The 15971-nt window shown below is 39.9% G+C and overlaps 1 protein-coding gene across 5 annotated transcripts in view; it reads left to right on the top strand.

Moving 5' to 3' along the window:
• PLCB1 (phospholipase C beta 1) overlaps positions 1–15971 on the top strand; it is an 845524-nt gene that overhangs the window by 686290 nt on the left and 143263 nt on the right. For all 5 annotated transcript variants that reach the window (XM_064275782.1, XM_064275783.1, XM_064275785.1 and 2 more), the window contains exons 24-25: positions 13018–13150; positions 15105–15158. In XM_064275782.1, the coding sequence (XP_064131852.1) occupies positions 13018–13150; positions 15105–15158 (187 nt within the window). The remainder of the gene's footprint in view (positions 1–13017; positions 13151–15104; positions 15159–15971) is intronic.

Genomic DNA, 15971 nt, shown 5'->3' with positions numbered 1-15971 from the left:
CTGTGTTACAATTCACGCCGCTCTACAGCTCTCCATGCGATCAGGCTGAGGCTAGACTTCAGCTGAGACCGCATTTCTACTGCTTGTCTTTCTCTCTCTTACCCCTCCTTCTTCGCTCCCCTAGAATTTTCTCCTGAGAACATCATTTCAATGAATTACTTGCTCAAAAATTGCCATACCTTGTTCTAGAGGACCTGACCTAAGACGGTGCTAAATAGTGCCTGTTTTATTAACTAAATACTTGAATGAGTGTCCTTTTTGAAATTTTTGTTTGGAAACTAAAATGTAAATGTTCGACAGTAGTTATGTCTTTAATTCTGGTGTTTCTTCAGAGATAACAGCACATTTTCTTCCCAATGACCCTTGAAAATAAGTAAGATTAGGGAACTCGATGAATTTCTTATTTTGCTCGTGTGGACACCAATATGAAGTTAGAGCCTCTCTTCGGAAACTCATTCAAGGCTCTGAACTCTTTTCTTCCTGCTTTAGCTTGCTAATATATTTAATAAAGTATAAATTCAAGGTGAGGATATTTATAAGTTACTACTAACAGCATTCTTTTATAATTAGAAAACAGAAATCTCTTTTATTAGCCAAATACACTAGATTTTCTAAGAAACAGAAGTTAAAAAAAGTATTTTCAAGTAAAATTTCATGTATTTAGGCTTTTTACAAATAATACTTTTTATGTTATCAACTTCTGCCTGTTTGTTAACCATGGACTCCAGGGAGTAAGCACTCACTTCAAGAGAACATTTCAAGACACTGCTAGACACCGCCATGTTTTAACTTGTGTGAAAACTGCAGTTGAGGTAAAAATTTTGTAATGGAGTATTTCGCTGATTTTTCAGAGACACTATTTCTTTAATGATAGAAAACCTCTGAGACTAAGGGTTCTTTCCCACACTGGTGTGCTTTCAAAGCCTATCTTTTTTTTTTTTTTCTTTTATAGCGCTTTAAGTGAAAGGTTATAATTCAATCATTTTCTCATACAAAAACTTATACACACATGTGACCTTAGTTGCTCTCCCTATAATGTGACAGCACACTCCTTCTCTCCACCGTGCATTTCCCGTGTCCATTCAACCAGCTCCTGTCCCCCTCTGCCTTCTCATCTCGCCTCTGGACAGGAGCTGCCCACATAGTCTCATGTGTCTACTTGAGCTAAGGAGAACACTCCTCACAAGTATCATTTTATGTCTTATAAAAAAATAGTCCAGCTTAATCTTTGTCTGAAGAGTTGGCTTCGGGAATGGTTTTAGTTTTGGGCTAACAGGGAGTCTGGGGGCCATGTCCTCTGGGATCCCTCCAGTTTCAGTCACACCATTAAGTCTTGTCTTTTTACTTGAATTTGAGATCTGCATTCCACTTTTCTCTTTGCTCCATCAGGGATTCTCTGTTATGTTTCCTGTCAGGGCAGTCATTGGCGGTAGCCAGGCACCGTCTAGTTTTTCTGGTCTCAGGCTGATGGAGTCTCTGGTTTATGTGGCCCTTTCTGTCAAAACCTATCATTGCCACAGATAACACGTATCAAAAAACTATTCTGAGAGAACAGAATGCTAGGGATACAAAAATACAGAAGTAGAGTTTTAGGTTTTTTCTGTTTCTCTTAAGGTGATTATTCAGGTTTTCAAAAACATAGTGTTGGTTAAATTTAGAGAATGTTTGAAATATTCAGTCTTAGAGATAATTTTAGAGGCATCAATTCATGTAGATCCAATATTAGTCTAATAAAGAAAACACAGTGCTTCCCCTTGGAAATATCTAAACCCTGAACTGACCTCATTTTTGAAACTCAAAAAAACAGATCACTCAACTTCACCATGTAACACTAGAAATGAAAAGTCATTTTGCACCTCTGAATACCAGTATGCCCTTCATCCTTTCTTACAGTAATGTTAAGTTTGTTTGAATGAGGGCAGAGAATAAGTAGCTGTGGTTTTCTCAAAAGAAAATTCTATCTAGGACATGGCAGACACTGGAGACACTATTTTAGCAACAAAGACTTTTTTAGTATATTCCTTTTAACTTGGTACTTCTAAAGGTCATTTCTATTGAAAATTAGAGACTTCATCAGACTGGAAAATATTACCAGATTTTTAATAGCTTAATGAGTTATCTCCATGGAGTAATTTGAAAAACAAAGAAGTAGGAAAGTTGAATTTCCTCCTCCCACTCTTTAAACTATAGACATGTATTTTAGACCATATAAAAAGGTTGTTATAATTTTGTTGTTGTTGGAAGTTAAGGGATCATAGAGATTTTAGTTGCTGGACTTGGACTTTTTTAAGAATCATAATTCAGGGTCGTGAAATAATAAATTGTAGAACAAGAGCTCAATGTGCATCATAACAAAGTCTTTACAACATTTATAACTATTCTTCTAAGTAAAAAGCCATGTAGAAAATTTTTTTGTCCTTTTATTTTTTTATTTTTAATTTTAGTCCAGTTGTGCTGACTTCTCCTACATTGTGTTATCCTTCCCTTCACCTAAGTTAGTTCTTATGTACTATCCAGGCACTCCTTGGAAACTCTATGGGGCAGTTCTACTCTGTCCTATAGGGTCGCTATGAATCAGAGTCCATTTGATGGCAAATGGATTATCTAGTTAGTGAATACCCCTCTCCCTTCCTCCCCACTCTCGTAACCATCAAAGAATGTTTTCTTCTGTGTTTAAACCTTTTCTTGAGTTCTTATAACAGTGGGCTTATACAATATTTGTCCTTTAGCAACTAATTTCACTCAGCACAATACCTTCCAGATTCATCCATATTATGAGATATTCCACAGATTCATCATTGTTCTTTATCTTTGCAAAGTATTCCATTGTGTGAATATACCATAATTTGTTTATCCATTCTTCCGTTGATGGGCACCTAGGCTATTTCCATCTTTTTGCTATTATGAACAGTGCTGCAATGAACATGGGTGTGCATATGTCTGTTCATGTGAGGGCTCTCATTTCTCTAGGATATATTCCAAGGAGTGGGGTTGCTGGATCGTATGGTACTTCTATTTCTAGCTTTTTAAGGAAGCATCAAATCGATTTCCAAAGTGGTTGTACCATTTTACAGTCCCACCAGCAGTGTATAAGTGTTCCAGTCTTTCCACAACCTCTCCAACGTTTATTATTTTGTGTTTTTTGGATTAACACTAGCCTTGTTGGAGTGGGAAAACACTGGTGGCATAGTGGTTAAGTGCTACGGCTGCGAACTGAAAGGTTAGGAGTTCGAATCCACCAAGTGCTCCTTGGAAACTCTCTGGGGCAGTTCTACTCTGTCCTACAGGGTCGCTATGAGTCAGAATCGACTCGACAGCAGTGGGTTTGGTTTTTTTTGGTTGTTGGAGTGAGATGGTATCTCATTGTAGTTTCAATTTGCATTTCTCTGATGGTTAACAATCGTGAGCATTTCCTCATGTATCTGTTAGCCAGCTGAATGTTTTCTTTGGTGAAGTGCCTGTTCATATCCTTTGCCCATTTTTTAGTTGGGTTATTTGTCTTTTTGTTGTTGAGGTTTTGCAGTATTTCGTAGATTTTAGATATTAGATGCTGATTGTATTTGTCGTAGCCAAAATTTTTTTCCCAGTCTGTAGGTTGTCCTTTTAACCTTTTGGCGAAGTCTTTGGATGAGCGTAAGTGTTTGATTTTTAGGAGCTCCCAGTTATCTAGTTTCTCTTCTGGTATTTGTGCATTGCTAGTGATGTTCTGTATTCTGTTTATGCCATGTATTAAAGCTCCAAGCTTTGTCCCTATTTTTTCTTCAAAGATCTTCATCACTTTAGATTTTATATTTAGGTCTTTGATCCATTTTGATTTAGTTTTTTGCATGGTGTTAGGTATGGGTCTTGTTCCATTTTTTCTCAGATGGATATCCAGTTATGCCAGCACCATTTGTTAAAGAGACTGCCTTTTCCCCAGTTGATGGACTTTGGGCCTTTGTCAAATATCGCCTGCTTATAGGTGGATGAATTTACATCTGGATTCTCAATTCTGCTCCATTGGCATATGTATGTGTTGTTGTACCATGTCAGTATAGTAGGTCATATAGAAATATTTTAAAAGGTAATAAATGAAAAAGGAAACAAAATAATAAAACAAAAGCCCTCAATAATCCCACAGATACTGTTAAAGTTTTTGATGTGTGTCCTTCAAATATATTTTCTGTCACAATTTTTTTTTAACACATGTTCTTTAAATGTTTGACATGTCCTAATACTTGAATGTGGTTATAGTGGTGCCTAGTGAGATACTGGAGTTCCTGGGTGGTACGAAGAGGTAAGTGCTCAGCTACTAACCAAAAGGTTGGTGGTTCAAATCTACCCAGAGGTACCTCAAGAGAAAGGCCTGGCAATCTACTTCCATAAGATCACAGCCATTGGAAACCCTGTGGAGCACAGGTCTACTCTGACAAACATGGGGTTGCCATGAGTTGGAATCAACTCAATGGCAACTGGTTTTAATGAGACATCAGTAAATGCTTTTTATCTTCTGTGTTTAAAATACACCTGTACAGGGGAAAAGTAATCAATTGATTAATTGAATACATTGATTACAAAGTATTATATAATATTAATGTCCAAAGGCAATATTCGAAGGTGACTTGTTTTAGCTCGTCAGAGGAGCAGAGAAAAAATAAACAGAAAGAACATTTACTGAGTGCTTATTATTTACCAGCCGTGGTTCTGAACCCTTCACATCTATTAGCTCATTCAGTCCTCAAAATAGTCATATGTCTTAATCCCTACTATTGTTCCCATTTAACAGATGAGGAAGCTGAGGTCCTGAGAAGTTACTTTCCTCACCTAGGGCTTCAAAACTAGTGTGGAGCAGAGCTGGGAGTGAAGCCCAGACAATCTGGCTCCAGAGCTCATGTTCTACATCAGTGTTTCTCGATGTTTAATCTGCAGACCTGGGCATCATGACAAAAATTCTTATCCTGACTCAGTGGGTCTAGAGTGGAGCCTGAGACTGGCCTCTCTAACCAGCCCCGGGGGATGTGATGTGCTGGTCGGAGGAGCACAACAGACATACCAAGGGCAGGGGCCTGACTGTGGAAAATAGCACCTAGGGCAATTAGTGTTAAATTGCTGAATGATCTCTCACAGCTGGCTATGGAAACTGTGATGGCCAATACTGGTTGCCGTGGAGTTGATTCTGGTTCATAGCAACCCTATAGGATGGAGTAGAATTGCCCCATAGAGTTTCTAAGGAGTGGCTGGTGGATTTGAACTGCTGACCTTTTGGTTAGCAGCCATAGCACTTAACCACTGCCACCAGGGTTTCCAGTGGTGGCCAATAGAGACTGCTCATTGGCACTCTGCCTCAAGCAGTGCCCAGGGCATGCACAAGACACCCAGGGCACAACACCCTACCTGCCTTCCCCCACCCCAAGTTAGGCCTTTGGCGATGGTCTACACTACAACACACTGCACCGCGTCTATAATGAAACTGGAATATTTGAGTAACCTTTAGAGTTTTTGAGTAAACAACAGCATTACTCAGATTTAATGTGGATACAGATAACCTGGGGATCTTGTGAAACTAGCTCCAAGTCTGCAGTAGGGCATGAGATTCTGCATTTCTAACAAGGCTTCAGGTGATGCTGAAGCTGCTGGTCTAGGGACCACATTTTGAGTAGCAAGACTCTCAAACTTTAGCACGTATAAGAATCTCCTGGAGGGCTTATTACAACACAGATTTCTGGTTTCATCCCCAGAGTTTCTGACTCAGAGAGTCTGGAGTGGACCAATAATGTGCATTTCTGACAAGTGCCTGGTGATGCCAATGCTGCTGGTCCAGAGATGATGCTCTGGAAACTGCTGCTTTGAAGCCATATATCCATCTGTCTGTGTATGTGGCTCTCCCCAGATGAAACCCATTAATTCTATCCACTTTGAAAAGTCAGTTTAATTACAGAACCCTGGGAAGGGCTCCTGAAGAAGCTGTCTTCTCTGCAAATTGTTCAGAATCTGTTCTTTGAGTGATTGACCGTAGTCTTTGCCAAACGATTTAGCTTAATTAATTTGACAGATACACTTCCACAGGGTGAATGTAAAGAGTGGTTGGTCTACATCCTCTTTAAAAGAGGAATCCATTATTTCTGTCTACCCGCGAAGAGTTGATTCCTACTGATTTCTTTGGGAGACTGTGTTAGAATTGTTTTCTAATAAATTAAAGCTAGTAGAAACAATTTTACAATATATGCAGCATGTATATAAAACGGTCAGGAGGTCTACGTCCTTTTGCCCTTTGATTTTTAATCTCTTTCTAAAAACCAAAAAAATAAATTGCCGTCAAGTAGATAGCAACCCTATAGGACAGAGTAGAACTGGCCCATAGCATTTCCAAGGCTGAAAATCTTTACGGAAGCAGACTGCCACATCTTTCTCCCGCGGAGCAGCTGGTGGGTTCAGATGGTTTCATCATCAACCTTTTGGTGCTTAACCACTGCACAACCAGGGCTCCTCTCTTTCTAAATAACCTGCTACAGTTAAAAGATGCATTAAGTACGGATACTCTAACTGCAAACAGAAGAGCAGCATCTTTAGTCTTTTCATTCATTGATTTATCCCCCCAAAATATTTTTCTTGTATTGGCAGAGCATTTTGTTGGTTCTTTACTTTCAGGACATTATCATTGTGTCTACTGAAAGTGCACAAGCATACAATGAAATGTGGATTTATTCGTTTAATGAGTGATTTTTTTTTTTTTGGCTGGGTTCTTTGGTTTTTTTTTTTTTTTTTTGTACTTTAGATGAACTTTTAAAGAACAAACTAGCTTCTCATTAAACAGCACACATACTGTTTTATGACATTGGTTAACAACCTCCCAACATGGCAACACTCTCCCTATTACCAACTTTCCTGTCCTCTCCTGCCTTCTAGTCCTTGTCCCTGGGCCGATGTGCCCCTTTAATCTCATTTTAAAATGTTTTATGGGCCTGTCTAATCTTTGGCTGAAGGGTGAACCTCGGGAGTGACTTCATTACTGAGCTAAAAGGGTGTCTTGGGGGCCATAGTCTAGGGGTTTCTTCAGTCTCTGTCAGGCCAGTAAATCTGGTCTGTTTTGTGAGTTAGGATTTTGTTCTACATTTTTCTCCAGCTCTGCCCAGGCCCCTCTGTTGTGATCCCTGTCAGAGAAGTCAGTGGTGGTAGCTGGGCACCATCTGGTGGTACTGGACTCAGTCTGGTTGAGACTGTGGTAGATGTGGTCCATTAGCCCTTTGGACTAATCTTTCTCTTGTATCTTTAGTTTTCTTCATTCTCCCTTGCTTCAGAAGGGGTGAGATTAGTGGAGTATCTTGGAGGGCCACTCACAGCCTTTTAGAACCCAGACGCTACTCACCAAAGACAGAATGTAGAACATATTCTTTATAAACTATGTTATACCAGTTGAGTTAGATGTTCCCCAAGACCGTGGTCCCCACAGCCCTCAGCCCAGCAATTTGGTCCCACAGGGAGTTTGGATGTGTCTATGGAGCTTGTATAAGGCAAAGTCATGGAAGCTTATTGAGTGATTTTTTACCACAACTGTCTGTGAGTCACTGTGCTTTATGTGAGGTATATAATCATGAGCAAAATTAAATGCTCTTATAAGCCTTGAGGAGCCCTGGTGTTGCAGTTAAGAGCTTGGCTGCAAACCCCCAAAAAAGGTTGGCAATTCGAATGTACCACCTACTCCCTGGAAACCTTATGGGGCAGTTGTACTCTGTCCTGTAGGGTCACTATAAGTTGGAATTGACTTGATGGCAACGGGTTTAGTTTTTGGTTACAGGACTTACACTCTCTGAGAGACTAACATTAATAAAAATTCACATATACATGTACACTTGTGTGTGAATCCTTTGATGACTGCTGCTCATGAGGAAATGCCTTGACAAACGAGGAGACATACAGAGGAAAGCTATTTAAATAAGGAAAAATTCATAAACATATCATAGGGGGATCACACAAAGAAACTAGAGGTGTTTTTCTGCGTAAGTGAGGACTTAGTGGGTCATGAATTGTCTTCAAGTAAAGAAAGCTGGCATAGCTACATACATGTAACATCACTTCACATCATCCCTGCTGATAACCTAGTAGCCTCCCGTGATTCCCATCTACATTTGCTTTATCATGTCTTATCTATCTAGCCATCCTTCTATCCAGTCATCAGCCCATCTTACATTTTGATGCATTTCCATGTAGTCTACAAACATCAGTCTATTTCACCCCTGTGCACTTTAGAACGCATACGTCAGTATATAGATTTTAGGAGTGAATCTGAATTTCTTTAAACAATGCAGGGGGAGGATACGTCATCCAATTTCAATCAGTTGATAGAACTTTAAGGCACAAATTGTGCCTGTACCTGTGGAAGCTCTTTCTCGAGGAAAAGGCTAGCTTGAATGAAGCTATACGCACTGCCCGTGTTTGTCTCAAAGTAGACTGCATTTCTGCTGGATGACGTTATGAATCTCACCATGAACTTTCTGGAGAAACTGATGACCTTGCCTCTTACCCATCTGGTGTCCACAACAAGATGCTTCTATCCTAACCATCTAAGTGGGAGGGATGGTACTTTTTCATAACTCACAAAAGACAAGACAAGGGCTGCATGATCCAACACCTCTAATAGCTCAGTCAGGACTTCTGGTATTTGAAAGACCCTTTAATTGCCATGTTGACCATTCAGTTAAATCCTGTAAATCCTGGTTCTCTATGGTTTGATCATCAGATCCAAATTGTCAACTCCCACCATGGCAATCTTCTCAGCTAGCATACCAAGTGGCATCCTCTCATTTTGTAAAACTGATCAAAGTAGCCTTTTCAGTTATCCTTTTATTGATACATTTGGAGTATATTTACAAGACACTTCTGTTCATTTTGAAAGTAGATGGAGTATAAATATTATGTTTTAAGTGTCCTGACTTTTAAAAATTCATCTCCAAGTATGTTTGGAAAGGAAACAATATTGTAATGCTTCCATTTGGCCACTAGAGGGCAGGAACCTACTTCCGTTGTGGCTTCTTCAACACTTTTCTCTCCAGCCTGCTAAGTAAAATCTAGGGCAACTGAAGTACTATCTTCCGAACCTTCTTTCCATGAAATTTGTCTGATTGAATTCTAAGAGTTTCTCAATTAAATTAAGAAAACATGACATGTCTAATTCTTTGTTGCCATAGTAATTTCCAGTATCATGTGACAGGAGTTCATGCTTATTTTATTCAAACTCTTAAAAAAGAATGTTTGACAAATGAAAATCATTGGTTTTTTACATTTAAGCTCACATGTTCATATAGTAGAAATTATTCAGTCTTTCACTCATGATGCCACAATGTTAAATTATAGTATCGCACTACTAGAAATGCTTTCTTGTTTTTCAGTTCTTGTATTTGACAACTTCATTTATTTAACTTTTCATATATGAAGGCTTTTTTAATGCAACAGAGTAAGCTCTTTGAGAATTATGATTAAATTCCTATCTCCCTCTATCTCAGTATCAAATTAAGTTACTAGTGCAGTTCCCTAAGTTGCTGCTATCATAGTATAAAGAGTGAGCTAGCACACATGGGGTCTCCATGAGCTGGAATGGACCTGATGGCAATGGGTTGGTACAGTAGGGAGGTCTTACACTTTGAACTCTAACACATATTCAATAACAGTTGTGCTCTTAACTGCGTGACCGCTTGCAAGGCACATGGCTTTGAATAAAGTCTTAAGGCTTTTAATAACATCTTTGATTTCTTTTGGAGCTGAGAGCCTCGTCCACCCTGACTGGCTGTGATGAGGCTGGTGTGCATAACAGCTTGTCTGGTTCGTGGTGCTCTGCAGCTGCTTCTGTTGTAAATCTCCGCTAGGTAAATGTTGTCAATTAAAATTGGTACATACAGCCCTTAGTTAGCAAAAATATTTAAACATCAGTCTGATATACTGGTCATTATAGATTCTCACTAAACTAATATATGAAATTGGTTTCTAGAAAATCTAAGACGGCCCTGACAAGTGTCATACTACACAGACCAAAAACTCGTTGCCATCAGGTTGATTCTGACTGATAGCAACACTGTAGGACAGAGTAGAATTGCCGCATAGGGTTTCCAAGGAGCAACAGCTGAATTCAAACTGCCAACCTTTTGGTTAGCAGTCGTAGCTCCTAACCGCTGCCTCACCAGGGCTTCCATACTACACACACACACACACACACACACACACACACACGAAACTAAACCCGTTTCCGTCAAGTGGATTCCAACTTATAGTGACCCTATAGGACAGAGTAGAACTGCCCCATGGAGTTTCCAGGAAGCACCTGGTGGATTTGAATTGCTGACCTTTAGGTTAGCAGCTGTAGCACTTAACCACTACACCACCAGGGTCCTTAGCCCAGTAAGCAATGTCCTCCTTGTGTGCCCTCTTCTTGCAGCTCCCTTCAGTTACAGGGGCAGGGAGGTGAGGTCGGCACACTATAGACTAGCTGGCCCCTGGCCCACTACATTTTCAGAACACCCTTTTCCCTTCAGCATTCCAGAATTCCAGGCAAACTCTGCTCCTCTGGGCAGAGGAGAGAGGTGGGCATCTGGTGGGCCAAATGTGGCTTGGAAATGTGTTTTGTTTGGCCTCCCAGTATTTTAAAATGGGGAGATTTCACATAAAAATTTTGTTTTCTAGCTTTTCTTGAAGCCTGGGCAACCATAGGCTGAAACTGAGCGGCGGCTGCCCCTTTACAGGAGCTGTCTCTCCAGCTCTGGACATGGCCTCGCTTTGCCCAGTTGTACTTCATTCATTTCCATTAAAAAAAAAAAAAACTGCTTGTAAATGTGCACCGTGAATGGCGCCCCCTAGGGCTGTGCAATGCAGCCCACCTGTGCACTGTAGATGCATTTCCTTTATGAATTTGGTGACCAAACATCTCTGATGTATTTCTCAGTCTTCTCAAGGGTTTCCCACAAACTCAAATGCCTGCAGGAGTCAGAGGCAGCCAAACTCAGTTCTAGCCGAATGTGGAAATACAGGCCCCATGTTGCCAAATCTGATTTTTCAAAAGAATGCAAGAATCCATTTTTTAATGCAAAATCTTAATTAAAAAAAAAATTGACAATTCTGGGTAGGTCAGAGTAAACATTTGCATGATCTTCATTAGGCCCATGAGCCTCTAGTTTACAATTTCTCACTGGTCAAAGAGAAATACATCATCCCTCGTCTCGGCATGATGACTCTAGGGAGAATTTCCTGAGAGATGTAATTAAATAATGCAGCCATACCAGAACTTACTTATACGAAGTAGCCATTTTCAAAAGATGGGGTTCCACCCTAGCAAGTAAGGGAAACTGTCTAGGTTACTTTTTCAGGCTCCTCCTCCAAACTTGATGTCCAGCTGTTGGTACCAAAGCCTGTCCCTTTCACCTCTATATCACCATCCCTGAGCAGCCTCACTTATGCCAGGTAGATAGGCAGAGAATATTTGTTTAATTGACATAAATTCTGCCATCGCTTCAAGCAGCTTTGGAACTCTCATCTTAAAGATGTTTGGGGGGATTAAAGCTACTTGTGACAATCAATGTCATTATTTTATCCTCATCTTACCTTTTATTAAAAAAATCTTATCCCTCAACATCTGCTATCTATTGTAACAAAATGTCACAATACTGGGTTCCAAATATTTTGAGATTATTTCCTATTTTTTTGTTTGTTTGTTGAATGTACTACAAAGTTGACCATTAAGCTAACCGCATTGTCAGGAAAGCTTGCCATGGGTGAGGAAGGCAGTTCTAAAAAAAGAAAAAAAAAGAGTTGCAAAGTATTATTAGCATCAGAAAGCATCATTAAAAAAGAATGTAATTACTAAGGCACTAGTGTTGAGGGGTGGAGTGAAGATTTCATAAGGTTAGATGTCTTTGTTATTATTATTCATTGGCATTGTTGTCCAAGCTTCAATGTTTTATTCATTTTATTTCATTCATGTATTTAACACACATGTTTTGGATTTACTCTGTGCCAGAAACTGTTTTAAGCCCTGTATGTATGTTCTTATTTAATCCACTAAATAACCTTACAAGATAGATAATATTTTGATCCTAGTAGATACATATTCTCATCTATAAAGATCAGGAAACAGAAGCACAAAAAATTAAGTGACTTGCCTGATATTACACTGGTAGGAAGAAGCCCTCGTGGTGCAATGGTTAAGCACTTGGCTGCCAACCAAAAGGTCAGAGGGTCAAACCCTCCAGCCACTCTGTGGAAGAAAAGACTTGGCCTCCTGTCCCCATAAATATTACAGCCTAGGAAACCCTATAGGGCAGCTCTACTCTGTCCTGTAGGGTCACTATAAGTCAGAATCAACTCAACAGCACACAACAGCAACAGAGAGTGGTAGGGCCAGGATTTGAACCTAGGCAAGTCTGGTTCCAGAATCTGTGCTCTTGACAACTTCCTCAATTAGCTATTGCTGCATAACAAGCAACCCCCAAACTTAGTAGCTTACAACATCAACCACTTTTAGGTTTTTCTGAGTCATTGGGTCAGCTGGGCAGTCTGTTGATCTGGACCAGTCTCAGCTGATCTTGGCTGGACTTACTCATCTACCTGTGTTCAGCTGGGGGCTGGCTGGTCTAGGAGAGCCTTGGCTAGGGTAACTCCACCCTTCTCCACGTGGTCTCTCATTCTTCAAGGCTCTAGCAGGGGGTCAGAGAAATACAGGAGAAATTCACAAGGTTTTTTCCAAGCCTCTGCTTGGGTCAAGTTCGCTACTCTTTCATTTGCCCAAAGAAAACCACATGGTCAAGTCCAGAGTGAGTGTGGGAGGGCACTACCAGAGGGTGTGGACATAGGAAGACATAAAATCCAGCAGTTGCATGAACTTACCCTTCCACAATCACGGTGCAACACCTTGCTGCTTTTCCCCTGCTTTCCAGCCAGTTTCAAATTTGATATCTCAGACTCCAAATGAGTTGTGAAATGCTACAAATATACCCTTATTCATTTAGGAATGCAATACAAGAATAATCAGGGATGAAAGGCTGTCTATGATTTCAGGCTGATCCTGGGGAAACACCATCAGAAGCTCCAAGTGAAGCCAGGACAACTCCAGCAGAAAATGGAGTGAATCACACTACATCGCTGGCACCCAAACCCCCCTCCCAGGCCCTCCACAGCCAGCCAGCCCCAGGTAAGCAACATGAGAAGAGAGCTGGATGACAGGACTATGAGTCTCTAGTTTATTCATGCCACTGGAGGAGGCAGCAAGATTCGGTTGGCTAAAGCATCAGCTGAGGAAGGATGCATGGCCTTAGGAGATACTTCTTAATGTGGAATGAATGAATGAATGATGGAGTGAATGGATGTATGCCAAGAGGAACTCATAAGTGGTTATCTGGCTGCAGTGATAACTCATGAAGACACAAAAAATTATTTAATGATGGATTGGCAGAGCTTGCGAAGAGTTGTTCAAGCAAATTATAAACATCAGTGCTTTTTAAGCACTTTCTTTACCCTGTCTCCCTCCATTAGGTTAAGTCCCTGCCAGGAATTCCTTTTCCTCTGTTTCTAACTTACTTTTCAAAAATATTGAGCCTCTGCAATATGCCAGGTGCTCTGCTAAGCCCTTTACATGGACTATCTGGTTTTGCCCTCATGTCCTTGTTGTTAGTTGCCATCACGTTGGTTCCGACTCATGGTGACTTTCTGTGTAATAGAACGAAACGTTGCTAGGCTCTGTGCCATCTTCATGGTCATCGGTGTGTTTAAGTCCATTATTGTAGCTGTTGTGTCAATCTATTTCGTTGAGGATTTCTCTTGCTTTCATTGGTCTTCTACTATACAAAACATGATGTCCTTTCTAGCAATTGGTCTTTTCTGAGGACGTGTCCAAAGTAAGCAAGCTGAAGTCTCGCCTTCCTCTCTTCCAAGGTGCAGTCAGCATTTGATTTTAAAAAGACTACTTGCAACAAATCACAGAGGGCACAGATACAGAGGCTGCCTAGACATATCCAAACAACTGAAGGGGTAAAAAGGCTTGGGACCATAGTCATGGGGACAACGTAGTCAACTGGCATAACATAGTTCACAAAGAATGTTCTACATCCTATTTTGGCAAGTAGGTTCTGGGGTCTTAAAAGCTTGCAAGCAGCCATCTAAGATACAACTATTGGTTTCTACTCATCTGGAGCAAAAGAGAATGAAGGAACTTAAAGGCTCAAAGAAGAAACTAGTCCTTGCAACTAATAGGCTATATGAATCACAGCCTTTTCTAACACGAGACCAGAAGAACTAGATGGTGCCCGACTACCACTACTGACCGTTCTGACCAGGGACATGACAGGAGGTCCCAGATAGAATGGGAGAAAAATATAGAATAAAACTCAAATTCCTAAAAAAAGCCAGACCTACTGGGCTGATAGTAACTAGAGGAACCCCCAAGACTATCACCCCAAGATACCCTTGGAACTTGGAATTGAAGCTATTTCTGTAGGTCACCTTTAAGCCAAATAACAGATTGACTTATAAAATAAAAATTACCACCTGTGAGTAATGTGCTCCCTTAAACAATGAGCTATATGAGCTCAAACAGTCAAAATTTACCCAGAAACAAAGGTGAGAAGGCAAGGAGAGGAAGGGAAGCTAGATCAATGGAAACAGAACAAACAGACTGGAAATAATGAGCATACTGACACATTGTACAAATTGTAACCAATGGCATGGAATAATTTGTATAAAAATCGTTAAAGGGGAAACTTTCTAACTGTGTAAATCTTCACCTAAAACACAATAAAATATTTAAAAAAAAAAAAAAGACTACTTGCCATTCCTGATTTTGCCAGAAGATGGCAATAGCATTGCCTAGGTTGGACTTGTTAAGCCAGCCAGTAGTTTTGATTTTAAGGGAAGAATGTGCTTTTCTCTCCCTATAAACAGAACATAAAATTTCACATTTAATTCAGTGTGCCTCAAAGTTGCAAAAATGAAGACCTTTTCTAGAATACTTTTTTAGAATATTCTCTCCCACAATTTGTAATTTATCCATAAAGAGACTTTGACTCAAGGACCAAACATTGTGGTTTTATAAAAAATAAAATGCAAAAAGGAAGTTAAAGAAGACAATTTATTTTGTCTATTTATTGCAGGTTCTGTAAAGGCACCTGCGAAAACAGAAGATCTTATTCAGAGTGTCCTAACAGGTAAGTATTACCCTCCCCATGGAATTATTGAATATTGCTCAGTATAAGCCTTTAGAGGAGAGGAGACTTCTGTTCGTCTCTGGAGAATAACGCCAATATTATTTCTTCTCGGAAAAAAGCTACAGACATACAGCCCTAGTTTAGGCTGAGTAACCTGATGTAATTACAGAGAAGTAACCTGACTTGTTAGATAGGACCCTATCAGGATAAAAACATAATTTCACAAGATACCTATTTTAGAAACAAAGTTTCCTACTGGAAACGTGGCCCATTGATGAGGAACACATGTTCTCCCAAAGTGCTGACAATAAGCTGTATTTTCCACATGCAGGATATGATCCTTTGTGACCACAGAATACATCAAGTTTGAGAGCTGTGATTCGGTTTGGAAATATTTTATATTTGGCTAGTTACATAAACTAGTATAATTGAAATTGGTACAAACTTTCTTTAATACACTTAGTAATATGTATTAGAGTCTTAAAAATATTTAAAGTACTTGGCCCAATACACAACAAAATGTATATACATGTTTACCAAGAGCAGCACCATTGATAAGAGCCAAAAACTGTTAGCAATATGTCCATCGAGAGCAGGGGAAATAAAGAAACTGTGGTATATTTCCACCACAGAATAGTAGACAGCTACAGGAGTAAGTAAACCACAGTCACACACAACAATATGGGTAAAACCCACATACATAATGTTGAGGAAAGGAAAGCAGACATGAAAGAGCGTGAAGTCCAAGAACAGGCAAAACTCATTCATGCTGTTAGAAATCCAGGTTTGGATTATACTTGATGGCAGACAGGA

This window comes from Loxodonta africana, chromosome 24 (assembly GCF_030014295.1).
Source record: "Loxodonta africana isolate mLoxAfr1 chromosome 24, mLoxAfr1.hap2, whole genome shotgun sequence".
NCBI lineage: Eukaryota > Metazoa > Chordata > Mammalia > Proboscidea > Elephantidae > Loxodonta > Loxodonta africana.
This window is presented reverse-complemented; position numbering and strand designations above follow the sequence as displayed.